Source organism: Diaporthe citri, assembly GCF_014595645.1.
Source record: "Diaporthe citri strain NFHF-8-4 chromosome Unknown scaffold_5, whole genome shotgun sequence".
NCBI lineage: Eukaryota > Fungi > Ascomycota > Sordariomycetes > Diaporthales > Diaporthaceae > Diaporthe > Diaporthe citri.
The window spans coordinates 944,177-970,043 of record NW_025064850.1 but is presented as its reverse complement, the minus strand read 5'-3'; the positions used below and the strand labels follow the sequence as shown (position 1 = coordinate 970,043).

The 25,867-nt window shown below is 53.3% G+C and overlaps 9 protein-coding genes across 9 annotated transcripts; 6 read left to right on the top strand and 3 right to left on the bottom strand.

Annotated features, from left to right (window-relative positions):
* Window positions 1-939: 939 nt before the first annotated feature.
* INS49_010974 (uncharacterized protein) lies at window positions 940-2,949 on the top strand (the record flags this gene model as incomplete). The annotated part of the gene is made up of 1 exon (XM_043171696.1): window positions 940-2,949. One exon carries the CDS (start codon window positions 940-942, stop codon window positions 2,947-2,949), a length of 2,010 nt encoding a protein of 669 aa, XP_043023441.1.
* Window positions 2,950-3,571: 622 nt separating this feature from the next.
* INS49_010973 (uncharacterized protein) lies at window positions 3,572-4,939 on the bottom strand (the record flags this gene model as incomplete). The annotated part of the gene is made up of 1 exon (XM_043171695.1): window positions 3,572-4,939. One exon carries the CDS (start codon window positions 4,937-4,939, stop codon window positions 3,572-3,574), a length of 1,368 nt encoding a protein of 455 aa, XP_043023440.1.
* A 2,458-nt stretch (window positions 4,940-7,397) lies between these two features.
* On the top strand, window positions 7,398-8,162 carry INS49_010972 (uncharacterized protein; the record flags this gene model as incomplete). Its single annotated transcript, XM_043171694.1, has 3 exons — window positions 7,398-7,458; window positions 7,520-7,995; window positions 8,112-8,162. The coding sequence occupies 3 exons, from the start codon at window positions 7,398-7,400 to the stop codon at window positions 8,160-8,162; spliced, it is 588 nt and encodes a 195-aa protein (XP_043023439.1).
* Window positions 8,163-8,201: 39 nt separating this feature from the next.
* On the bottom strand, window positions 8,202-9,844 carry INS49_010971 (uncharacterized protein; the record flags this gene model as incomplete). Its single annotated transcript, XM_043171693.1, has 2 exons — window positions 8,202-9,445; window positions 9,502-9,844. 2 exons carry the CDS (start codon window positions 9,842-9,844, stop codon window positions 8,202-8,204), a joined length of 1,587 nt encoding a protein of 528 aa, XP_043023438.1.
* A 95-nt stretch (window positions 9,845-9,939) lies between these two features.
* Window positions 9,940-13,918, top strand: INS49_010970 (uncharacterized protein; the record flags this gene model as incomplete). The annotated part of the gene is made up of 7 exons (XM_043171692.1): window positions 9,940-10,795; window positions 10,870-11,853; window positions 12,186-12,398; window positions 12,456-12,775; window positions 12,936-13,459; window positions 13,516-13,813; window positions 13,898-13,918. The coding sequence occupies 7 exons, from the start codon at window positions 9,940-9,942 to the stop codon at window positions 13,916-13,918; spliced, it is 3,216 nt and encodes a 1,071-aa protein (XP_043023437.1).
* A 1,755-nt stretch (window positions 13,919-15,673) lies between these two features.
* INS49_010969 (uncharacterized protein) lies at window positions 15,674-16,954 on the bottom strand (the record flags this gene model as incomplete). Its single annotated transcript, XM_043171691.1, has 1 exon — window positions 15,674-16,954. One exon carries the CDS (start codon window positions 16,952-16,954, stop codon window positions 15,674-15,676), a length of 1,281 nt encoding a protein of 426 aa, XP_043023436.1.
* A 1,622-nt stretch (window positions 16,955-18,576) lies between these two features.
* Window positions 18,577-19,113, top strand: INS49_010968 (uncharacterized protein; the record flags this gene model as incomplete). The annotated part of the gene is made up of 1 exon (XM_043171690.1): window positions 18,577-19,113. The coding sequence occupies one exon, from the start codon at window positions 18,577-18,579 to the stop codon at window positions 19,111-19,113; it is 537 nt and encodes a 178-aa protein (XP_043023435.1).
* A 2,258-nt stretch (window positions 19,114-21,371) lies between these two features.
* INS49_010967 (uncharacterized protein) lies at window positions 21,372-23,673 on the top strand (the record flags this gene model as incomplete). The annotated part of the gene is made up of 4 exons (XM_043171689.1): window positions 21,372-21,412; window positions 21,493-21,885; window positions 21,980-22,997; window positions 23,059-23,673. 4 exons carry the CDS (start codon window positions 21,372-21,374, stop codon window positions 23,671-23,673), a joined length of 2,067 nt encoding a protein of 688 aa, XP_043023434.1.
* Window positions 23,674-24,558: 885 nt separating this feature from the next.
* Window positions 24,559-25,692, top strand: INS49_010966 (uncharacterized protein; the record flags this gene model as incomplete). The annotated part of the gene is made up of 1 exon (XM_043171688.1): window positions 24,559-25,692. One exon carries the CDS (start codon window positions 24,559-24,561, stop codon window positions 25,690-25,692), a length of 1,134 nt encoding a protein of 377 aa, XP_043023433.1.
* Window positions 25,693-25,867: the final 175 nt, after the last annotated feature.

The following is a 25,867-nucleotide window of genomic DNA, read 5'->3' as shown; positions in this document are numbered from 1 at the left end:
TGCACAGATACATATCTGTACATACAGCCTGCTCAGATACTCTGAGGTACATATTCACATCCGTTCCTTAGCTCCCTGTTGAATCCATCCGACTCGGCTTTCACGGGCCGTCGTACGTGTCTGTGTAAGCTGCTGTCACGGCCTTGTATGAGCTACTATGATGAGAAGATCATCGTGATGGCTTTGCATGATTCTTGAGTAGCTCAAATATTTTCATCAAACATTCATATGCCTTGACCCACTCTTGAAGCCCATGTGGCAGTGGATATATGACAGAAACTTAGCAGGATCTATAAGAGACGTGGGCGCCGTAGGAGGGCAGAAACTGGATATTTATCGCACTTTAACGTGAGGAAATAGACTCGGGAGCTGCGTCCACGGTTTGGCCAACGGACAAGGAAGATATATGATTACCTCAATGATTACTGATCTGACCTATTTAGCATTTGATGCTATCGCCGGATTTGGAATTTAAATATTGCGTTAGTCATGAATAATTTGGACTGAATTTCCAGCACCCGTGTGTCTTCTTCGTTGCGTAGGTAACGATAGAGAAGGTAGGGTTCCCCAGTTCGTGTCACCGAGGGCACATAATTCCGCTCTGGCAATGAGACAAATGTAATTGAAGCAACAGGTTTCCGGTATCCAGCAATGGGAATTGATGACAAGCCCATTTTCCATTCCAGTGTCTCCGGTTCTGGATGTTCTAGCACGTCATCACATCTCGACTGGGGCCTGGTGGCCGCTCTTGTGGCGCCGCCAAGCAGATTGTGTTGTTCCTGTCATGACCAATACGAACCGAGTAAACAAGTGATAAGTAAACAAGTGAAGGCATCGACGTAGTCTCTATTTTCTTCGCCGGGTCCTCGCAGCTTCGCATCAACGGGATCATCACGACTTGTGACCAGTGGATCAACAGCCTATCGCTAGTTGAACAGAATGCCAGAGTCTCCAGTCACTCCCAAGGGTAAAGCCCTACCCGTATCATCACCGGTAGGCAGGGCATCGCAACTCAGAAAGGCCAGCTCGTCGCAAACCTTGCGGCTCAGCCCCAAGTCCACGAGCAGCAGGCCCCGAGACACCGACCGGGCCGAACAGGCAGGGAGCAGACGCACAAGCGAAAGTGATAACCGGGGAAGCCGCGACCTACGGCACCGCTCGAGCACCAGCACCCTCTCACGGGCCACGACGAGCTCCTTCGTCACGTCGACATCCGGGGCGGGGACCATCGTGGGCATATCGAAGGACGTGAGTGCCAACCGAACCGTGGGCAGTGGCCAAAATGCCCAAGGTCGAGACAGTAACCCAGACCAACCAGGCCGGACGCCCCTCGCAGCAATATCCAACAGGACAAGCCTCAATGTCCCCGCCCGCAACTCGAGGATCATCCAGCCCAGGCAGGAGAACACCACGCCCGCGAAGGCAATGTTCCTCTCGCTACAGACATCCGGCGCTGGCGGCAGACCAGCACCAGAGGCGCATGCTCCGACGCTGCCCGTGCTGCCGCAGCTCCGCAAGCTCCAGCGGCAGATCCAGACCCTGAAGGCCGAAAATGATGAGCTGCGCGCCATCAAGATCACGCAGGTCGCGACCATCGACGACCTGCACGGCCAGCTGCGGGCCAAGGACGCCGAGCACGCGCGGCTGGCGGAGCAGATGCGCGCCGAGGCTGCCGCGCTCAAGGAGGAGAAGTGGACGCTTCTGGGCCGCGTCGCGGAGCTGGAGCTGATGCAGCAGGCCGAGGTCGGCGAGCGGGAGCCCGGCGGCCACGAGGGGACTGTATACGCGGCGTCGGTGCGCTCGGGCGCGCCACCGCCGTCGAGTCGCGGGGGAAGCGTGGCGGGGAGGAGCAGCATCGGGGGCTTCGAGACGCCGGGGTCGATATACAGCGGCCGGGGCGGTGCCGATGTCGCCGGCAAGCGCTCGCGCGCGCGCAGCCCGTACCACTCCGCGAGCTCGTCCGTCGTCACCGCCAGCGCCCGCTCATACGTGCGGCGGAGGGCGAGCATTGCCGAGTCGGACCTGACCGCCGCGTCGCTGGCCGAGGAGGAGCTGGACATACTGTCAGACCAGTTGGTGGCGCACCACCAGCGGCACGGCCAGGAGCGCGAGGCCATGGCGGAGCAGCTCGTGGCGCTGGGGGGCGACCTCGATGCGACGCGGCGGCAGCGCGACAGGGCTGAGCGGCGGAATCGCGACCTCGAAGCCCGGCTTGCGGCCCAGATGGCGCTCGTCCGGCATCACTCGATGGCGACTTCGAAGGCCCCGGCCCCGGCGCCACCGCCGCCGATCCCAGACTTGCCGGTGCTGACATACGCAAAGGTTGGGCTTGTTTGGTTCGACACGGTGATGAGCGCGTTCAAGTACTGGGGTCTGTCCGAGTTCATCTCGCAGCCGGACGAGACCCTCTTCGCGGCGACAGACCCTGACCGGGAGGGTCGGCGCCTGCGGGCCGTGGTGCTGCTGAAACGTGCCATGGACGACGATATCCTAGACGACATCATGTACCTTCAGAACCAGAAGTGCATCACGGCGCCGACGACACCCTCCGCCGCAGGATTCCAGCCACAGGGTCTTCCGCCCGAGATCGAGTCGCCCTACTTCCTCTTCCACACCGCCGCCATCCTCAAGCGCACCGTGCCCAGCTCCCTTACAGATTTTGGCTGGCTCGACCGCATCGGCGACGCAGACTTTGAGGGCATAGAGGGCTTCGCGAGCCTGGTCAACATACTGAACCGCCGGCACAGCCAGCTCTATGGCACGACCGCGGACCACTACGACGCGCTGATCCCCAAGATCCAGGAGAACATGTCGAGGCGGTTTCCAGACCTGGAGAAGTCGTTGATGGACCCGGGGTCAGCGCCCAAGAAGTGGTGGCATCTGGCGCTGTGGATGTCGAGGATGGTAAAGAGGAGGCAGTGCCGCATAAGTGGTATTGACGAACCATGAAAAGCTAGAATGCTGTCTTTAGCTTAATTCTGTCTCGGAACGCCCTGGTCCCGGTCTTTGGATGACGCCCTGCCATCCCGTCGCTCGAGATGCGAAAGATTGTTTGAGAGTGGGTCAAGCTTGAGACCTGTAGGACTTCTGATATTGTGTAGGTTTTGCAATTATCTTCCATTGATTGTAGCTTTGGCCGCCTCTGCGGACATATTACACCCTTCCAGATTTAGCTTCAATACAGGAACTTCTGACACCTCGCCGTCGCTCGACGGGCTTGTAGTCCTCCGCACCCGCCCATATGAGGCCGCCCTTCCCCTGGCCATTGGTGAGCCAGCGTAGGCTCTGTATGCCTCGCTGGGCCGCCCTCACGGTAGCTCGTCCTCAAATCACGCGACTGCGACGTAAAAGCGTGCTTGCCCAGCTTTTCCTTGCGTCCCAGAGGGGTTCCCGTGCCGGACCGGTAGCTTCCATCTCTCGGCTGTGGCTATCACCTTGTCTGGCTGGCGATTCTTCCGGGGCACCTTTGAATCCCTATGCCGCCGCCTGGAAGGGGATGTATTCCTTGACTCAGGGAGCCACTGATCGATTCGATCCTCAGATTTTATAACGCAATTCATCGGCTCCCATCTCATCCTGCTGGCCGGCGCTCAGCAGCCTTTGATTTCGCCTCCCTCAATTCCAACATATCCGCCAACAGGAACTTTTGTTCTTCTATTTCCAAGCCGTTGGGAGGAGCGTTTCTCGACGGCGGTGCTTGGTGAGGTGCTGGTAATTCCTGCTCATCGCCGCGTGCATGGTAGCCCTGATTGTCGGGTAGTTCAGCCTGCGGCTTCGGTTCGGGCAGAATGGCGGGCAGAGCCTCGACTGGCTGTGCAAACTTATATTCTCTCATCATGGAATGGGTTTGGCGCGGCACTGCATAGAAGTCGTTTTCGCCCTGGACGCTCCATTCGGATGCTGGCGAGTGGGCATCATAATCAGGAGGCGACCAAGGATGTCGCGCTGAGTTGGACCAAGCAGCGCTTTCGTTGCTCACGGCCGGGGCAGGAGGGATGGTTTCTTGGGGTAATATCGGCGCGGATGTTCGCTCGTGTGACGCTGATGCCTCAGCATAATATTGTTGCTGCGCCGGCTGGTGATTCTCGTAGGCGGGTTCTGAATGATGAGCCGAGGTCGGCGTGTGGGTGGAGTGAGAAATAGTCGACTGGCTAGAAGCGGCGAGACAGGGGTCGTAGTAGGCGTCGGGCGGCTTGGTTCGCTTCTCGAAGCGTCCTCCATCAACCAAGTTAACAATATCACCATCCACAAAATTGACCATATTCTTGGCAACCTTTCGCTTTTGTCGCCTCCTCCACCACATCCACAGACCCATCGTGAAGATTGCGATTATGCCAAGCGCGACGGCGATGGCAACGCCGACCTTGGCGCCCGAGTTCAAGCCGGGTGGAGGTGGGCCGTGAGGGTTCTGCCCGTCGGATGTCGTGGGGCTCGTAGTCGGTGTCGATGTCGGGAGGGCGGTGCCGCTCCAGGTGGTCTCCTGTTGTGATCTCGCTAGGGCAGTCCACTTCTCAGTGGTGGCACCCTCGCCTGCAACCTGGCCTGCCCTCAGGTCGAACCAGCAGGGGACGTTGGTGGTGACGTTCAGATGGACGAGCGTGGATGCGTTGTCGGGTTCGGCGTCTTGCACTTGCACTAAGGCACGGTCAGTGGTGGCGGCTAGGGGCGTGGAGGAGCTGAGGGTGCGGACGTACTCTGCGTGGTGACGCCGTTGATGCTGCAAAAAGGTGTAGAGAACAGGGGCGAGAAAAGTGGATTGGTATGAGACCTTCACGGTGTCAAGGTTATAGAAGGATTCGCCACCGAGGGGATAGAGGAAGGTAGTGCCATCGACGTTGTTCGCAGCAGAGGAGGAAATTAGAGCGAGACCCGCTATGAGCAACGGGCGGAAGCGAGAGAGGGAAGGGTCATGCCGTCGTGAGGTACGCATTCCCAGCATTGTGGAAAAGGACCGGCTGGGCGAGACGGCTTCATTGATGGCACGGGCGTCGGGGCGTGGGTCGGGACATGGGCGTGGCGTGGGCGTGGACCTGAACTCGGCTTACGAAGCGGTGGTCGACGGTGAGATGGTGCTTCTGAGGAGATAAGACAGTCGCTGAGGAACGATCAGGTCAGATGGGGACCAGACGAGATGATGTGACGGCTTCAAGGTTCCAACGGGTTGGGTGACCCAGCTGATCGGAATCGGGTTTGGGAGAGAAGACGGGAGAGGAGAGCCAGGAGTCAACGGGCGGGTTTGGCGTGCCGTGCCCAATAACCCCATGGCTCGGTCGGCATGGGCTGCAGCAGAAGAGAGAAAGAGAGAGAGAGAGGGATCAGCAGCTGGGGACGACCAGGGGGGTAGGCATGGCAGGCATGGGAAGGTGGGCCGTTGCACCCATGCCAAGTTCGGCTCCAGGTCGCTGAGCCCCCCTGCAGCCCTGCCTCCTCCATCCATCCAGCCATGCTCATCGTCGAGGTGTCTTGTCTGGCTACTATTGTGCACATTGTGTTGCTTCCCTCTCCAGCCTGCAGAGCAGACCCAGCAGACCCAGCAGACCCTATCCTCTGACTTCTCATCCCTCCGTCTGGCAATCATCTCTCTCTCTCCAACTGCCCGGCAGGTCCGGCAGGCCTCGGACATGGCCTGTCTTGACCGCGCAGGTCCACACACCGCATGTACAAGAGACTGCAGTACGCCCTGTCTGTCAGCCTACTCTGCCACAGCCAACCAGAGACATGACCTCAGGCACAACGGTGCTACGCCGCAATCCTGAAACCAGGTAACACCCAGCTGAGGATGATCAAGCTCCCATCACCACCGGCGCCTGCTCAGCCAATCGTCTCCACCTTGGCGCGCTTCTCCCACGTTTGTGTCACCTTCCGGGACTCAGCAAATCAATAGTCTAGGCGCTCACCCTCATTCCTCCCAAGCATCACGCTAGTACTACTCGGTCAGCTCTGCTGCTGACCGGTGCTATGCCGGACTGTGTTATTCCAGAATATCCAGGATGACAAACCGATGTTGGGTGCTTCTTGGAGATGGCCTTGATGCGGTCATATCCACAGCAAAGTATGCTATAGTCTATATGCCGGGTCCGGGTAAGGACACAGGCATTCCCACCGTCTCATCCCCACTTTTGCACACAACTATTGAGAACCTCTGGAGACAGCATGACCTCAGATTTGCTATGCAAATAAAGTGCTAGTGTACTTATTTGCAGTCATCTCCTTGTCATCATTGCTGGATTCTATTCCCATAGATCGACCGGTGAACCAACTTGGTCGATGAATATGGTTCTTGCATTTGCAATGTCTTTGCTTTGCTTTATGTTGTTTTCTACTCTCCAGCGGACTTCAGATCATCCGTGTGAAGAATCGTTGGCAAAACCCAGTCGTGTCTAATTGTAAAAAAGTCCTTCCAACAGGAAGTTGGTCTTTGACTCTTGAGCACTGGCCCAACTACTTTCCCCTTGGTTTCTCAGTCAAGGTAAGTATGATGATCAAAGCTGCTCTGGTACTCGGTTATGCTGCCACTCATTTTCCTCTCTGCTTTTCTCTTTTGTCTTTTCTCTCTTCTTATGATACCTGTAACTGGGGCTCGGGGGGTTGGACGGTGTTCCTCTGTTTACACTTTGAGATGTCTGAGCTGTATGGCTCAAGAACTTCATACTAGAAAACATCAGCAAAAGGCTTTGGACTCTGTAGACAGAAGGCAGACCAGCCTTCTTATCGATCTCCACAGCTTTGGTCCCATCCCATCTAAAGTTGTTCAGACCAAAAAAGTGCCCCTCCTCGTTTTCTGCCAAGGGCTTCTCGTCTGTGATCAACCACTCGTTTCCCCTTTGTCTGCTCTTCCTCCACAGCACACAGCCTCCAGTCTTTTGAGATTCTTGAGGCAAGCCCCTAGCAGCAAGCCATTCTTCTCAGTGTTCTGTTCGACCTGTTCGATCCTCTCAAGCCTACCCAACTGCTTGAAGCAGTACCTATCTCGTGAGGCGACCTCGATACAAGGTTTCGCAAGACCGATAACCTCGCCATCGACTCATCTTTCCAATGAGGCCTTCGCAGTCAGGGTAAGTTATATTCCTCCCCGGCAAGCCATAGCACTCGTTGTGCAATTTTACAGACTCTGTCTACCCCTTCGTCTTTCTTTCTCTCCTTCCTTTCAATTGACCCTCTGCTTCCTGAACGATCTCCTTTCCGATCGCATCTGTGCCCAAGTCGGGGACTTCTCACAGCCGTCGACCTTTGCATTCCTACAAGCCCAGTCAAGTTGCAGCACTTTCCCCTGCCAGGCACACGTTTAGTCTGGTCTCTGGAAGAAATCTTCTCCTCGCCCCTTTGATGGAAGAACACCAGCTTCCCTTTCTCTTCTAGAAGATCTCCATTAACCAAATAGCACCTTCAACAGCACAATGCTACTGATAATGTGGCTTCTTGCGGCCTTTGGCGCCATCTTAGGCATTGCGACCGCTGGTAAGTCGCGTTCATCACCGCGTTTGCCTATCATGCCTACTGACCCTTGGTGGTATCTCAGAGTACGACACCAGCACCTGTTATACCTTTGCGATCACTGCCTCGACTACCTTGACCATCCCTCCGGTCACAATCGTCAAGACGACCCCGATCACCACTGTCACGCTGAGTGACAGAGATGTGGCATCTCAACTGAACTCGGTCAATGCCGACCCAGCCTCAACGTCATCGTCCGTGCCAGATCAGTCTGTTACTATTGACGCCTACCGCATTGAAACCCTCGTCCAGTGTGGAGAGTCAATCTCCACCCTCTTTGGGTCAATTTCTTGGACTGCGGTGTCCGAGACTGCGATGAGCAGCAGCATCGACTCTTATATCCCGGCCTCAGCTACACCAAGCTTGACCGTCTCGACCTACCAGCCCATGACACCAATTCCTTACCCTCCAAGTACTGAAGTGTCGTTGACCTCGTACCCTGAGTCAAGCATCGCCTCCGCTGCGGACTCCTCCACAACGGAATCAACTCTACCCTCCAGTGTGAGCCCTGGGTCCAGCTTCAGTGTCACAACTTACAATTCAGACTCGCCAATGATTTCTCTCTCAACCGTTGAGTCCACTCCGCCCATCAGCAGTTATCCTGAGTCTAGCTTCAGTTTCTCAAGCTATACATCGGAGGCCCCTGCTCCTACCTCGTATGCGACTGAGCCTACCTTGAGTACCTACTCTACGCCTACCTTGAGCACCTACTCTGCGCCTACCTTGACTATTCTCCCTCCGACTCCGACTGAAACTTCTTCACCTGGCCTACCGACATCGTCTGCGTCCCCTTCCACGCCGTACGGGAGCTCAACGGTCTCCAGCACAAGTGGTCTCAGCAGTAGTGCCCCATCTTCCACGACATTAACGGCGGAGCCTTCGCCCACAACCACAACGATCGTCATCCCACCTGGGCAGAGCTCAAGCTTCAGCCTATCAACAACCACGTCAAGCCAGATGTCCAGTGCTTGGACGTCATCGGAAACGACGGTCGTACCACCTGGGCAGGATTCAAGCTCCAGCCTGTGGCCAACAATGTCAAGCCAGATATCCAGTGCGTGGTCGACAGAAACGACCCTGTCCAGCTCTGTCCCTCTGCCTAGTTCAAGCAGCACCTCTGTGGTCATTCCGATCCCTTTACCTCCGAGCAGCCTTCCGGCAACAAGTATGTCAACAAGCAGCTCCGTACTGGCAAGCTCTACAGAAGTCAGCTCAACCCTGTCGAGTACCAGTGTGAGCCAACCCAGCTCATCTGTCTCCTCGCCTGCTGGCTCCTTGTCTACGTCGGAAACCAGCCTGACATCGAGCTTGACATCAATCACAAGTGGTGGCTCAACTATAACTCCAAGCACAATTGGTTCTGAGACAAGCTCTGTGACAATACCTGGGCCTCCAATTCCAACAGGCACTCCGAGCCCTGAGCCTCTGCCCTCCGGCCCCCCTCCTACCATTATCCCGCTTCCCGGCTCCCCGACGCCTGTTCCTCCGCCTTGGCCTCCTGGCCCCTCAACAATCACCATCCCGCCTCCGCCTCCGCCTCCGCCCTCTGCCAGCTCGTCTACCAGCACTAGCTCTACGTCTGGCAGCTCTACGTCTGGCAGCTCTTCCTCATCCAGCCCGGCCTCAAGTTCATCTTCAACATCCCAAAGCAGCTCCAAGTCAAGTTCGCCATCGTCCACAAGTACTGGCTCGACCAAAACTTCAAGCACAACTGGAACGTCTGGGTCTACCAAATCCGAGTCTACAACGTCCTCCGAGTCTACAACGTCCTCCGAGTCTACAACGTCCTCCGAGTCTACAACGTCCTCCGAGTCTACAACGTCCTCCGAGTCTACAACGTCCTCCGAGTCTACAACGTCCAAGTCTACCACGTCCGACTCTACCGCGTCCGACTCTACAACGTCCGGGTCTACCGCGTCCGGGTCTACAACCTCTGAGTCTCCAACAGGATCTTCAAATCCAGGTCCAAATCCAGGTCCAAATCCAGGTCCAAATCCAGGTCCAAACCCAGATCCATGCCCATGGCCATGGTCATGGTTCTTCCCGTGTCCGTGGCCAGATCCAGGTCCGGGGCCAGGTCCATGGCCAGATCCAGGCCCAATACCTCTCCCAGTTCCAATACCTCCCCCAGGTCCAATACCTCCCCCAGGCCCAATACCTCCAGATGATCCAAACCCTCCGCCAGGTCCAGGTCCGAATCCTCCGCCAGGTCCAGGTCCAAACCCACCAAATCCAAACCCACCAAATCCAAACCCACCAAATCCAAACCCGCCGAATCCAAACCCACCAAATCCAAATCCGCCGAATCCACCTCCAGGGCCTCCGCCTCCGCCGCCTCCTCCACCTCCATTCTCTGTGCCTTCGAATGCCACTGTCCCGCCAGTCCCGACGCTGTCGACTACTCAGCCTTCGAACTCAACCGGCTCTCTAGCTCCGACGACGTCAATGACTACCGGAACTCCTACCGCCAGCCCTACATTGACCTCTCTACCTCAGTACTCGCCCATGCCCAATCCAGGAGGTGTGACGAGCCTTTCTCTGCCTCCAACTGTCGATCCTACACCTAGTCGTCCTCGGCCTGATCAGTTTTCTGAGTCTCCCACGTACCCAAGTTCGCAGCAATCGTCAGGTTCTCAGCAGACCTCAAGCTCCCAGACGTCTCCTTCCTCCTCAATAGGCACGACCTCATCGTTCACCTCATTTTCCAATACCACAACAACTGCCGGTGCTACGACCTTTCCCAGCGCCACCGCAGCTGCCAATTTTACGGTACCCATTTTAGTTCCCAACTTCCAATTTCAAACCGGCAATGCTTCTTACTTCGTTCCACTCTGCTCAGACCAGCCGCAGACCCTTTGGTTCACAACTGGGGATGGAGATCAACGGGAATTGAGCAACTTTACGCTCACCTGTGACGGCATCCGTTGCAGTACGGGTGACTTTCATCCTTTTCCTGAAGACATTCAGTCTGGGGACTGTCAGAACACAACAATATGTGATGTGTCGTTTTGCTTCTCTAAACGCTTCGAGTGGGGCGCAAAACCAGAAGACAATACTATCACATGTGGCAATGTTCAGCAGTCGCTGTCCCTGTCGCGCTCGCGCTCGCGGTCGCGGTCGCGGTCGAAAGAGCCATGCTCTAACGGTGACATATGTTCGAATGTCACCAAGATCGCAGATGAACTTGCCGGGCTTTCAAATGCGGTTGGCTCGGCTGGCTCGGCTGCACAACAAGGGCTCTCCGCAGTCGGTTGTGCTGCTCAGCAGGCTTTCCAGCAAACTACCGCTTATTACTTCGGAAGTAAGCTGTTATTCATTGCAGAATGCATAACTGTGGGACTTTGAGCATTTGATTTAACTAATGTCTTCGTGTAGTGGCCCAAGAACAGGTGTGCCCGAGCCAACAACCCTTTGAGTTCATCAAGACTTTCTTCAACACGATGTTCACCTTGAACCAGCAGGTGTTGGATCCGATTAATTCTTGGATTGACGAGAACGATGAGGCATTTCAAGAACTTGTGTGCCACATAGACGATGAGAGTGGGCGCATCTGGCGTGGCGTGGAGAAGCACTCAACCCTGCATGCCGGGCTCAATGCCCTCAGCTCGATCAACAGCATCATCAACCTGAATCTGATACAGTCGGACGATGAGACAGTTATGAGGAGTCTAATCCAGAGCCTCTACGACCAATTTACAGCTTACATCACAAGCTCAGGGCATCTCACCCAGGGTTGGACACAGGCATGGCGTCTGTGCACTACCAACTGGGACCGTGGGAGCCTGGAGGATCCACAAGAAGAGCCCGACGAGGATGACAGAGACGACTGGCTTCCTCGTTATCAAGTCTTCACTAAGCCGGACTCTAGCATTTCATCCCTGCGTGGACTGGAGCGTGTTCTAGATGGTGAAGGATGGGAGGCTGCCTATGACGGTCCTGTTGTGAAGGGCTACGTTGTGGATCTCAACATCATGCAAGCTTTGCTGCCCAATACCATGCCTTTCGTCGATGAGACATTTCGCTTTGTTTGGGAAGGCCCTGGTGACAACTCGAAGCCCACGGGATCCGAATTCCAGGCAGACGTTGAGTTTGAGCCTTTTGGCTTTGAGCACTTCACTTCTGGCGGTACTTCCTGGAACACAAGTTCTGGCAGTAGTCTAGGCCAGGATGGTGACAGGAAGCACCAGGCCTTTGATCCATCCAGTTGGCCAGCTCCTACTGGCTCGGAGCGGATGTCAAGACAACCTGGCAGTCATCTCAAGTCCCTCTCACAGCAGAAGGGACAAGACCTCCGATCTTTTGATTACTACACCTATGCGGAGCCCCGTGGTGAAGGATCATGGATCTTCATGCTTGACAGTGGGTTTGACTCAACGCACCCGGTATGTATCTTGCAGCGCCCTCTATTAACAAACTGCATCATCTATGAGCAACGCTGACGCAGCACTAGCAACTCGCTGCCACAGACTACAGAAAAGTAGTCACATACGTGATTTCCAACAAGTTTAGCCTTCCGAAGTTGACACCACAGCAAATTAATGCTGGATGGAGACCTGCAGCTGAAGTTATTGATGATAACCTCCCAGATGTTGGCGAGGAAGGGCATGGGACCCCAGGCAAGTGATAATGCTCAAATTTGACGAAACTATCCCGGTACATTCCAGAATCTACTGACTTTTGTTGTGGTTTAGTCGCTTGCTTGGCGGGTGCTATTGATTTTGGCGTAGCATGCCGTGCAAATTTGTACCTTATCAAGTATGAGAACTTCTTGGTCAACACACTGACTGGCGAGAAATCTTCTCCGGGAGTCCACTCGTCAGCACTCCTCGAAGCCACCTGTAAAGTTCTTGAAGCCGTGGGCGACAAAGCACTCGAGGGGCGGGCCGTGTTTAACATGGTTTCTGGTTTGTAATCCCCAACCTGAGTTGCGTTGTCGATTTTCTCAAACTTACAACCTCCAGATTTTGCAAAAGACTCCCTCCATGGAAAAATGTTGAGGAATTTCTTTGAGGCATTGGACGACTTGGGAGTGGTGGTAGTGGTGTCCGCGGGGAATGAAGGCTATAACGAAGACACCGGAAAGCCCGACTCCTACCAGGCAGAATTCTTGCCCCAAGGAATCGTGACAGATGAGAGCCCCTACATCGCCGTTGGCGCCACATACCATGATGGGTCCATTGCCGAATTTACGACACCCCCTGGCGCAAGGCCCGACGCCTCTGGTCAGAGTTCCCGCCCCGGCACTCCCGGCATTCCCTCCATCTCGATATGGGCCCAAGGCGTAAGCGTCCACAGTTGCAACCCGATGTCGGCACAGTCTCCTATGGATTTTCGTTCTGGTACAAGCTTTGCAGCACCACAAGTAGTGAGTTGTCATCCTCCAACCCGAGTTCAGAAGCATGTCAGTGGAATCAGATTGCTAACAGTACTGCCTTATCCAGGCTGGCCTTGCTGCATATATGCTTTCGTATCCTTGGCCCGAGGGTCAGAACCCTTTCAGCCTAGATGACAATATTTCTGTCGGCCGGCGCATGAAGACTATGCTTGCTGACACTTACGCCTACCAACGCCTCCCTCGAGATGAGCTCATCGGCCAGTCCCTGAAGGAAATCAAGAAGAATAATCAAAACCATGGGTTTCCATGGGAGGTGCCTCCAAAGGTCAATGTCGCATACAACATGGCGTACGGCGATCAGAAGTGCAAGAGCGTCGAGGGATTCCCCAACCTGAAGCGCGATGGAGATTCGTGTCCTGTTCCTGGAAGCGGCGGCGCCGATGGCGAGTCGACCGGGAGCATCTTCTTCACCGATCGGCCGACCTACATGCCAAGTGACTGGACCGGATTCTCAACTGCAACGGGAAGCATATACACCCCGAGCGACAATGGGACAGAGCCGACAGGAATCCGTTCAACCTTGGCCCCTAACATGACAACCTCTTGGGTGTTCAGCACCAACTCTTCGACGTTCGCGACTGCGACAAGGTCGGGCACGGTCACTGTGATTGGACCTTCAATGACAGGTACAGCGGGGCCATCGGTGTCGTCGCAAAATTCAAGCTCCTCTCTCCCACCCCCTACGACCCAACAAAACACGAGTTCCATTTTTACAAGCTCACTATCAACGGATTCGAGTTCTGCCAGCTCGTCATCAACATCGAAGGAGATGACCACAGTCTCTTGGACACTCACGATGAACCCAACTTCAAGTACAACCACATCATCGGAATCATCGACTTCAAGCAGCTCTCAATCAACAACCAGCTCGTCCTCGACCCCAACTCCAACACCACCAGCCACGTCCGCAATCTGCAGGCAATAGTAAGTCAACATCAAAACCTCCCCGACCCCTTTGTTACCAAGCTCATGAGCGTTTTTGCTGACTTGGGTCATAATCCGATATAGCCCGGATGGCAGTCTGCATAAATTCGACATCACCGAGATACGTGGTGATTGGGCTCTGAAAGATTCTGGACATGCCATAGCCAAACACACGTGGGAATGTGCTGGCTTAATGAGTTGGGAGTGGCACCATCCCAACGCCACGGGGTGGGCAGAAATGGTGCTCTGGGTTAAGCCTGGGGTCGAATGGGGTACTGGCATTGGTGATGCGGAATGTGTGGCACTCGCCATAAAGAAGGCAGGCGGCCCAGGGAATTCGTTTTGCTTTCCGCCATCGTGAAATCCGCTTGGGCGGAGCTGCAGGCCTGAGCCGGGGTGGCTTCCTTCACTGAGGTCTGTCATCAGTGGGTTAGATAGCTTCAGTGCCAGCAACTAGTTTTGCGGGCAGCCTAATTTTTCTTTGCCGTCTGACCTAGCTTTGCCTCTGGTCATTCTGGTTTACTGTTAATAAACAGGGACATGTTTTCCCAAAGGCGTTGTTCCCTTGCCCGGTGATGTTTTAATGACATGCAGCGGCCGGAACAAATTGAAAATGATCATACGACCTCGGTGACTGCCTTGACCTTCACTCGCTCACTGTTCGGTTGCTTGTGTGGTTCTCCCAAATGGACCGTGGGGAAAGGGCATTATTCTGTGTTGTGTCAAACAAATCATGGTATGGTTTTCGAAGTACATCCACATCAAAGAGTGCTTGCTGCCGGGAGAAAGAGATGGTTTGCCCGAAGGTGGGTGTAGGTGTGTTGGGTGTATGTGCACTAGGCGTGTAATGTATCTGTCTCGTTCCGTCTCTTTCTGTGTGAATATCCGTTCTCAAAAGAAAAAGTGAGCAACATGTGGTTATTCCCTCTCATTCGATGGTAGTGGGTCAAGAGGGTGTCTGCTCGCCTGTTTGGTGTGGCTGATGTCGCACATGGTTGATGATGGTTACAAGTGAGTGAAGGAAAATGACTGAGGAAACTCTGCTGGATTTTAAAACACACTAAAACTTATCTAGACCATCTGAATCACCTCGCGGTTCTTGAGCACAAATGATGAACATCTATCTCGAGCATTGTGAGTCAGAGAAACATCCCTTCCCAATCCCTGAGGCTTAAATATACTAGACTCATACAAGAAATGATTGAAACTCTTTGCTCCTCATGGCTGATGGGACGCTTGTGTTCGTTGGCCCAATCCATTCTCAAATGAAGTTTTCGATACCAGCAAGGTACAAGTTCTTGGAATGCGAGCCACCGCCGTGAGGGCCACCTTGTAAAGTTGATCCAGAAGGGCATCCCCGAATCCCAGACACCTCTGACTTCCCATCTGTGTCCTTGAAAAGGGTCAGTGGAACCCCCGTCGCTTCGCTAGCTGGGGTGGCAAGGAACGGAGGAGACTTCCCATCCGTGGTTCAGCTGGGAAGAGGAGGCTGGAATATAAGAGCCAAGAGTAGATTCCGGATTACTTTTGTCCCATATATGTTTCAGAAGCCGTAAATGCAGCACCTTGTCTGTCTCTCCTTTTTTTTTCCAGAGGTCGATGGGGGTTGGTCCTGGCGCGGATGCGAAATATGGATGTGGAACGGTTTCGGAAAGACAGAGCCTGATGGGCGAATAATTTGCACGAGACTGTCGGCCTTATCGTTGGAATCATGGTGATTAGTTGAAAATTTGCGGTACTTGACAGATGAGGCCCTGTATCGTGATAGAAGTCAGCGTCCAGGCTCAACGACACTTAAATCAGGACACCCACCAAAATGACCTTCGACTCCGCAATTGAAATTCCGAAAATCCAGCCGAATCACTCCCTGCCGGGCGAGGATGGTGAGCCATGATCCGTAAAGCTTGGAGCCTGCTCTGCGTCTTGTTCCACCTGGGCCACATAAGCCGCCCAGGAATCCACATCAGCCGCCCAGGCATTCAGTCGAACTTGAGTATAACAATCCTCTTGGTACAATTGGTTCCAAACCCGACTGAGGTCTTCCTCCAGGTTTTGGAGCGCCTCAACGTCGTGCCACGCGTAGCTCACGGCCTCATCCACGATTTCGTCCAAGAAGGGCTCCCCCCGCGGCGTGAGGACCACCTCACGTGCCCTGTTCTGGATCGATTCGCTGGAATGAACGTGTAGCGTGGAACCAAGGCTGTGGATCGAGTTGATAGCCCATGTGAGGGCGTTTATGACTCGGTACAGAGTCTGTGACCGTGCATAAAAATACGGCATGAGACAAGAGAAGGGCGCTATTGCCGGTGGGAAGCCAGCGAAATCCCAAAGAGCCTTGTTGATGTCTTGTTCCACGAAGAAAGGCATCCGTGGTGTGTCGGTAGAGGTGGGTTTGAAGTATCTCCTGCAGACTTCGAGGATGATCTTCCGGCCCGCAAACCAGTACCACGCGTCCAGCTCGTAATATGACCAGTTTCTGTTCCAATCATAGAACCGGGTGACGTAGTCGTCGGGCTGGAACCCGGGCATGTAGGCGTGCTGCAGCGCCATCAGGCAGACGTAGGTGCCACAATCTGTGGTGTTCGGTTTTATCGGCAACCACATGTGTTCTACCGGCCACTGGTCTTCGTCGATGCAGAAACTCAGGATGCCCTTGACGCATGGGAGTATTGTCTGCACGAGGTTACTCGGATCTACCTCGCCAGCTTCGGTACAGTCCACCATAGAGTCGTACACACGGATTACCTTGTTCTGGAAATCAGCAACTGCCAAGACCCAGTGGCCTTCTGCGCAGAATGGCATAAACACCAAACCGTCATTGCCGGTGACGGTAGCGGCCAAGGTCCTGAGAGGTTTGTAAAGTTCGTCGACCGCCGTTTGTGTCGTTTCCTCAGATCCGAGCGTGGCTAGCAAGGGCAGGAGAGCGGCGCTGTCGAAGGTGACACATTTGCCCGGTCGCGCCAGGCAGAGACTCTTGAGGAAGGTGTTGACGGTACCATCGTCTAGCCATTGTCCTGGAGTGAGGTACGACAGGCTCTTCCCATCAAGTGTACAACTGTCGTCCAGCTTCCGGTCGGTCGGTGGCCGGCTGCCCACAGGCCGCTTCAGCCGCGCGAGCCGTTCCTGGGGTTGCGATGCCATGGCGAAATTCTGTGCGCAGTAGTGGATCCTTGGCTTTAAACGTTTGATCAGTCAGGAGGTCTAGTTGTCTTGGTGAGAAAGGCAAGTTAAGGGTGGTTGTAGTGAGAAGATGAAAAGTGAAGCCGGCGCGCGCGGTACCGGCCATACTAGGGGCAGGTAAGCGGTTTAAATGGGGAGGGGAAGTTGGACCGTTTAGCAGAGTAAGCGGTTTAAAGGTCTTAAACGGTTTAAAATCCTTAAGCGGTTTAGAGGTACTTAAACATTTAAAGAGGAAGGAGCAGGAGAACATTCTAGCAAGGCATCAACTCTGCCCAAAAAAGAATTAAATTTTAAGCCAAATCCTTAGAAATACCTTCTCTAAAGATTTCTGCTTTTAAAGGTTTTAAGCTCCTTTTTGGCATTCCTTTTCCTTCCCTTCCCTTCCCTTCCCTTCCCTTCCCTTCCCCTTTGTTAACTAAGTTGGTGATGTTTATGGAAGGAGTGACTTCCTCCTTTTGCTTAGGTGATAGGTGTAAACCGCGCTAAGCCTGCTTATGTGTGGCTAAACCATTGACTGAGTTTTAAACCGCTTAGAATTCTAAGCCGCTTAGAAATTCTAAATGGTCCAACTTCCCCTCCCAAATGCCCGCGGTTTATACCCCCGAAGCGATAGCTGCACCGCTCAACAACCGTTTAGAGAGACCCCACATCCCCGGTATCTAGAGCTGGACACCTACCTGTTGAAGCCCAGAACTTGGGAGTAGTGAACTTGACTGTTTGCGGTTGATTGGCTACCTGCAGGATTGCCTGAAAAAGAAATGAGGTATTTCACCGTGCAGGTTGCGATTGGATGTGAAAGCGGAAAAAATTTCTGAGTGAAGAGAGCTGGGGAAGATTATCCAAGTCTGGCTTGACACTTGCATCCTAGTGAGACCAGCTAGCAGCACTTAGGCGTTGATTAGCTCAAATCAGGGTCACAAAATGAATGATAATACTTTTTATGAATGGAGAAAAATATTTTGGGATCCTGCCAAAAATTTCAAGTGACTCAAGTTCCCGTATGAGATGCTGCAGCTTGGGTAACAGTCAGTGTGCCTGCACATATGTGCCTCTGATTTGCACGTCGATCACCCTCTCCGAGGATATTTACCTTCCCTACTCACTAAAGCCTCCGAGGCTTTCTAATGCAGCTACTATGGAGCTGGCTACAACATCAGACCAGGTTTTGAAACCTCACGTGTCTTTTCGAAAACCCTTCGTCGGATAAATGGTTGGGCACGGTACATATGTCACGAGGATGGGATTCATTCCGCTTTGTAGATTGCTTGCCTCCAAGAAAAAAGGACTCAAATCCTAATCTATGATAGTTATGCCCAGGCCAGGGCCATTTGTCTATGCCAGCACATTCGAAGGTGAGAGGATGAAATGGAGTCGATTTTAGGGTGGGACAGGATGACATCCAGTAAGTGCATCTGCAGGATCTGTCTCGACGTCAATGATCTGATTGACCAACCCATGCTGCCCCCAGCGGCTGCATTTCAGGTGACAGCCTCGTTCCTTCCTTCACAAACACGTCCCGTCCCATCACAACCCCACCAAGAACGCCCACAATCCGCGGTTCCCCGCTCGGTTCGGACTCCAAAATGGCTCCTAAAAAGTCAAAGATCGAGTGCGACCTCGAGCCCTACTTCCAGTACCATAACAGGATCGCGTCGTTCCTGGAGTGGAACCTTGACTGGGAGCTCAGCGACGACAAGCCCTCGCCCGAGCGCCTCGCCCGCGCGGGATTCTTCTCGTTTACCAAGCCCCCGTATCAAGACGACAATGTCGTCTGCCCCTACTGCACAATCGCCCTCGACAGCTGGAACTCGCAAGACGACCCTATGCACGAGCACCGATCGAGGTCCCCCTTCTGCGACTTCGTTCTCGGCCGACAGACGGTGCGCAACATGGATGGCGCTGACGATCACAACAATACCGCGACCGCCACCACGCAAACCGCAATGAACGAGCAGAACAACACAAACGACGTCCCTCGGCCGAAGCGATCTTACAAGAAGCGGGCGGCTGGTGCGTCAAAGGCCAACGAGCTGGCTCTGGCAGGTGCAAACGGCGAAGAGGAGGGCCCTCCCAAAAAGCGTCGACCTGGGCGGCCGCGAAAACGATCTGGGCCTGGATGAGCTGTGGTCAGACATTTGGGACAGGATCAAGCGATTGTGAGCCACCAAACTCCTCGTTTCTCAACACACGCATAAATTCTTCGCCTCTGGCCACAGTGCAGCTAACTGTCATCGTTTGACTAGCGTGGCATTTTCGATGGGTTGCTGTCGCCCTCGCCAGAGCTCCTGGTATTCAGTGAAGATCTGGTCAGCAGACGTTCCTGGGAAGCACCACGTTCGTTAGCATCGTCCTTTCTTCAGATAAGCATACAGCCTCAGCGTCGTCTCTGTGAATCAACTTGATGAAGCCGGACGTCACAGGAGACAAAGCGGTTTGGGGAGGGATTCAATAGCAGTGGGTTTTCGGGCAGATACCAAGTCGAGATGCTGGCCATGAGAGCCAACTTGGACATACTTGATCATGGGCGCATGAACCACATGTATTTGGAAATACACAGATGCAGAGATTGGCAGTAGAAGTAGAATGCATATACGTTCTGCGCTTCGTTCTGGTCCAATAAGAGAACGCATGTCAGCTCCTGCCGTTGATCGGCCATCAAATGGCAGAATGGTCATGAAGCTCCTTAAGTATCATGACCGGTAGACACGGTAGCCTTGATATTATGTGTGAAAATGTTCTCATGATGCAGCTATGAAGGTATCATGGTGCTCCCGACTGGTCTATTTGCACCTTTACACTCTGAATGATCAAAGAGGAAACTGTCCAGCTAACATATGAAATACATAACCCTAAGGGCTTACGAGGCGACTGACTTTACGAGGTCTCATTCATGGCACACCGCAAGCAGTGCCACTCTAGAATAACGGTCAAAGTTCTGCTCTAAATCCACGCCAAACCTTTTCCAAGGTCATCATCTTTCAATGTTGGAAAAGCTTGTTCTCTGCACTACAGCCCGTGTCACTGACGAAGTGGCATCCAGACACTCTGGGATTTCTTTTTTTTTTCAGCCTCGGGTATCGAGACTTTGCAAGCACTTCAATGGAAGGAAAGGCTTTTCCAATTACTGCCTGTTCTAGCTGATTCGGATCCGAATACAACTAGTTGAGGCCGCCCAACGGTACATCTCGTTTTGGGACGGGCTTACAACTGCATCTCTTCAGGAACCACGACATCGAAGGTAAGGCTGAGACTTGCCTGATTGGGCTCTTGGCACCCCACCCACCCAGCGGAACCCCTGTCTATGAGCATAAGGTGGGCCAGAACAACCGCCACGATAGCCACCATCATTGCGCTCCTCATATGCCAAAGTAGACGAGGTTCGCCAGGCTCAGACGGAAGTCACATTGCTCTTTCCATTTGGCAAATTGGGCAACAGTCAAAGCAATCAACCAACGCAGGGGCGACCACTCATTTGCACGGATGCGCATGAGCACGTCCAAATCGCTGGGACCGGGTGAGCTACAGTCAGGCAGTACTCTCGTACACAGACTGCTTACCATCTCATGAGAAGTAAGTATCTCCTCCACATTCCAATGTCCTCGAGGCTTTTCCACCAGACATTCTGGAAGGAGCCTCCATTCCTTCTAGAAGCGGTCGTTCCTTCTAGAAGCCAGCTGCATCGAAACTAAGCCTTCCTGTCTGGCCAAGCAGGACTGACAGATCACACCCTGACTGCTACTCTACACACTTCTGCTACATTACGACATTACAAGATTCATCTACAAGTCATCATACTCCTTCTCTTCTGTCCCCTTCTTACCTAAATCCTTTGTTTCCCGAGGTCACCACCCAGCCTTCCATCCCCCTCCAGATCAAGAAACTTGAGCTACGTTTCGATAACACCATGCGCGAAACGTAGTGACCCGTCTCCAAAGTCATCACTTAGATCTAACAGGTCCTGAGACGGAGTTCTTGCACGGATCTTCTACATCCTATTCCCATGCAGGGACCGACTGCCTAAAACTAGCACCGTGTTATTATCAACATCATCTTCCCTAAGTTGAGCAACCCACTCAAGTGCAAACCCCCTTGAAAGCAACTTTCAAGCACCATACTATCCGAACTCCTCTCAAGTCCTTAAAATACCTCTCCAAGTACCGTATGCAAGTACTCGAGTACATTTCAAGTCCGACGGAGCCAAGCCTTTATGCGAGAGCGGCAAGCACTACTTCCCAGTGCTGGTCTGCGTAAGTACATTGAGATCAATGATTAACATCTCCTCCTTCTACACCTCCTACTCCTTGATGCACCTAAATCTACGCCTTACTTGTCACTGGCGAGCTTCTCACCGGAGTTTCTTCCGTCCAGAGACACGGAGATGGCGAGCCAACCACAACGCGCTACGGTCCAGCGCTTAGGGTAAGTTGTTCTTCATCCCTTCACAGTGGAATCTAAGCAACTCTTCAAAACTTTCTCTTGTACTGATACGTTCTCAAAAGCTACGTGGGTATAGACTTTGGAAGTACAGGAACCCGTGTGGTTGTTGCAGGTCGAGAGATCAACCAGAGAAGCAACGAGAGAATCATTTCCGACTTTAATTACCAAATTCAGGACTCCCGGGCAGACGATGGAATAGACAAACGATTCGATGAAGGAGAGTACCCTTCAGTTGGGTGCGCTTACGACGGACAGAACGTCATAGTCGGGTACGATGCGGCCAACCAAACGGGCAAGAGAACCGTCAGCTTGAAGAGCATGGTTTATTTTCTGAGCGACAATACCGACAACCATCCGTTCACGGAGGCTCTCTGTGATTACTACTCGTCGTTGCCATCTTCGAAGGAGAAAGAAAATTTCCGGGATCACCTTGAGAGCATGCTACTACAATTCTTGTACCGCTTCCCTATCCCTACTTCTTGTATCTTTATATACAAGAGCTATATAAAGGTACACATGGAATAAGTACTAACTTCAAAATCGAAACAGTACCAAAATCATTGAAGACATCGTTATCAAAGCTCAGGAAGAGAAATTCGACGTCCGTTGCATTACTCTCTGCATACCGAATACGTGGTCATCTAGCGAGAGCAACATCCAAAAATATTTGGGTCCCTTACTCGACAAGACAGTTTCTGGGAAGGACATTGAGATCACCTTCACCTTCGAGGCCGCAGCACGAGCACAATACCTCTTGCGGCACCACCCCGGACAGCTAACAGGCCACAACTACTTGATGGTTCTCGACTTCGGTGGCCACTCCATGGGAGGCTTTTATGGCGAGTTGAGATGGAAACACGATGGCCGTCCCTCGATATACTCTCCATCCCAGAGTGACTTTGGTCTAAGAGGTGGTTATGAAATTTGGGAAATCGAGATTGGCAAAGCCATCGACCAACAGATGACAAAAGATTGGAGAGCCAGAGAAAGATTCCCTGACAAGCACAGGCGCACCATCCGCGCGGCATTCCTCGACGTGTTCTTCCGGGAGAAGGCACAACTGCCTCTTGACAAGCCCAAGCGCTTGATCATTAACCTCCAGAGCATGCTCGGCGAATCCGACAAGCACACCTTTGCCATTGACATCCCCGTCGAGGTGTTGAATGCTGCGTGGGACACAGCATACCGTCAAATTCTCAACCTAGCAAAGAAGAATATCCAACTCGTTGCTAAGAGAGAAGACGTTGAAAAGGTCTTCATCCTTCTCTCAGGCGGCAGTATTGCCAACTCCAAGGCCAAAAATGAGATCATGGAGTTCTGTAATACCTTGGGTCGTCTGCGGTCGCACGGCAGTATCAAGAACAAGATCACGGTCAAGGCGATGAAGGACATACAGACGGCGGCTTGGAAATGGACCCTTGCCCAAGGGGCTGCGAAGGCCCTAGCGATGACAATGAGCGTTCAGGAGTTCTTTGACAGAGGCGCTGCGTTAGGCATTCAGACCAGCACATTCAAAGGGAACTTCACGCAACATACATCTGGTCGTGCCAAGCAGCTCTTATGGAAGGTTGGTGGTCTTAGCAGAAGCGCATGTTTCGTTGATAGTACTAACGACAAACATGTAACAGGAAGCAGGCGTCGAGAAGCATTTCACAGTACAGATCCTACTAGGAGAGAGCGTTGTTATCCGGCTCATCGCAGACCCGGATTTTGTCAACGCCGAAAACGGATCGTGCAACTCAAGGGCGGTCCTCGCCCAGAATGCCTACGATATCTGGCAAATCCCCTTTGAGCATGAGCCCACACCCGGATCGGGGCTGCTTCATCGTATCCCGGAGGGGTACTACAAGATCGATGTGTCTGAGATGAAATATGACGGGTGGGATGCGGTGCTTATTCTGCGCCTGCGCCCGGACAACTCGCCAGCAAAGCGAGCCGCCCGACGAGCGAAGAGCGGCACCCAGAACAGCGCTGCCCTGGATGGGGATACGGAACTGTACCTCGACGTCCCCTTGGTGTCCCACGGCGAGAACAATATCGTCGTGCTTGACCAAGACCGCATCGAGGGCCGTTTCTGGAAGCCGAAAGCCCTTGCAAAGCCTCCAAGCCCAAGCAGCTCTGGAGAGCTCAGGAAGCGGCAAAGAGACCCCGAAGTGAAGGAGGAGGCTGACTCCGAGTTGGATGAGGCAGGAGAAGGGTATGATGGCCGTCCGGTCAAGCGTTCTGCTACGGCGGATACGTAGGTGTAAGAATTCGTGGGAAGGACACTTGCTAAACTTTCGAGCTGGAGCTCAAGAGCTCGGACTACTGATCAGTCATGGCGGTCTTTTGGAGGCCATCATGAATTGGCATTTTGGGGGATTCAGATGTTTTATGATAGAGCTCGATAGACGAAAATCACAATGAGTACTTTCTCAAGATTTCGCTGCTTTCTGAAACTTTCGCAAGAGTCTCCTATCCATTTTATCAATATTATAGGAAAGAGCTCGTCCCTGCGATTTCACCTCTTCCTTAACCGTGATGTTGAAAAAGTCTTCCTATAACTCTGCACCTACTACCTGAGATGACAGAGGTGCCTAAGGACATAGAAGTTAAGGTGTCGAGTTAAATTTGACCCATTAGGACTTCATCCTGGTGTACTACCATTCTGATTATAGAACTGGTATTCACATTTTGTGCGCTTTCCAGGAAATGGCAGCCTCGAGTAGTTTTCAGCCTGCGGGGCCTGCAGACCATGAACCAACAGCCTAGCCGGCTGGCAGCTAAGCTGGCTCACATTCAAGTTCAAATTCTTTCCCCCTAAAAGCCACTATCGCACACCCGGTACAATAACGCGGTCCTAGACCAGTTTTGTCCGTCCACCGACAGAATATGGGGCTATCTTCAGCCCAATGTTTGCAAATTCGGAGATGAATTCCTTTTGAAAAGGCATCGGAATAGGTTCAATTATCTGCGAATCTATGCCGGGACTCACTGTCTAGAGTATTTAAGTTTCCCTGGCCACGGTCGTATTCGCTCTCAGTCGATACAACGCAAGGAGAAAAAGGGACTAATGTTAGGCATTGCAGCTTCTACAAATTCATTCATGAGCGAGAGGAGAGAGAGGGAAAAGAACGCCAACGAAAACAATGAGTTCAGAAGAGCATGCCAAGGCCGACAGAAGGGAAAGCGGTGACACCTCGGCGACACCACCAAGCGAGTTCAAAAAGTTCGGCGATTTCCCCCAGGAGCTCCAGGATCTGATTTGGCACACAGCAGTCCTCTCCGTGCCGCGATTCCACATCGTTCGCGCCCATATCACTTGCATCGACTCGGGCATCAAGGATCCATGGATCTCAATCAACCCGTGCGAAGAGGTCAAGCAGAGGACGCGGAGGCTCAGGCCCCTCTTGCTCGCATGCAAGAAGGCCAGGAAGGAGGTGCTGCGTACTCTGCCCCCGCCGCTGCGCTTCGCGAGCTTCTTCGGTGTCAGCCAGAAGTTACAGACCGGCCAGATTCACTTCGACGTTGAAGCGGATGTTCTCTGCATCGTTCCACCCTTCAATGTGTGCCGCGGGGGCCCGATGGCCCCAGGCATCTGGGAGGGCTTCAGGCGCATCAAAAACCTCGGCGTGCAGGTAAACTTCGCCATGGCGCCCAATAGAATACTGTCAAGCCTCGTTAGAGACTGGTCACTGAGAGTGTCCATACCTTCTGACAGCCTCTTCTGTCTCCGAGCGTTCACTGCTGCAGCACGATTCTATATCGTTGCGCCTCCTCACGTCCGGAAGGCCCCGAAACCACCCAAGTATCACGAGGGCAGCTTTGGAAATAGGCTCAAGGAGAGCCAAGGAGACACACACGCTGCAGATGATGAACTGGAGGTTGGCTATATGTCTCACGGCTCGATGTGGTCTAATAATCCTGTCTTGCGATCCCTGCAAATGACAGCTACCCCAGGTTTCTTTGGCACAACTGGACAGTTTGGCTTCACCAAGGTGCCTGTGCAACAGATCCAGCACGTATATGTCACCGACAGCGGCCAGGACCTAACACCAACGCTTCTGAGTTTGTGGCTATCTCTGTGCTGCAGACCGGATACGTACAACAACGTCAGGAAGGCGATATGGCATTCCTTCAAGTTCCCCCTGGCCCAGATTGGGGGCCATGTTATGGGGATTCTCCAAGAACCTGGCAACATGATGCAGTACTGTGGTGTTCTACTCCCGATGGTAGAGACATACCCACTACTGAAAGTCTACAACGCCCCGGTCAGGGGTTGACTCGGTGACATCAGGAGCTCAGCCACGCAGGAGGTGCCCTAGAGCAAGAGGATAGCTGAAGTCATTCAACGAAGCAGTTCATTTTGAATTTAAACAAACTTCCGCTGGGACACTCTCCTATGGGGACACTCTTCTGTGGGCACAACCTCCTGTGGGACAACCACCTATGGGACAA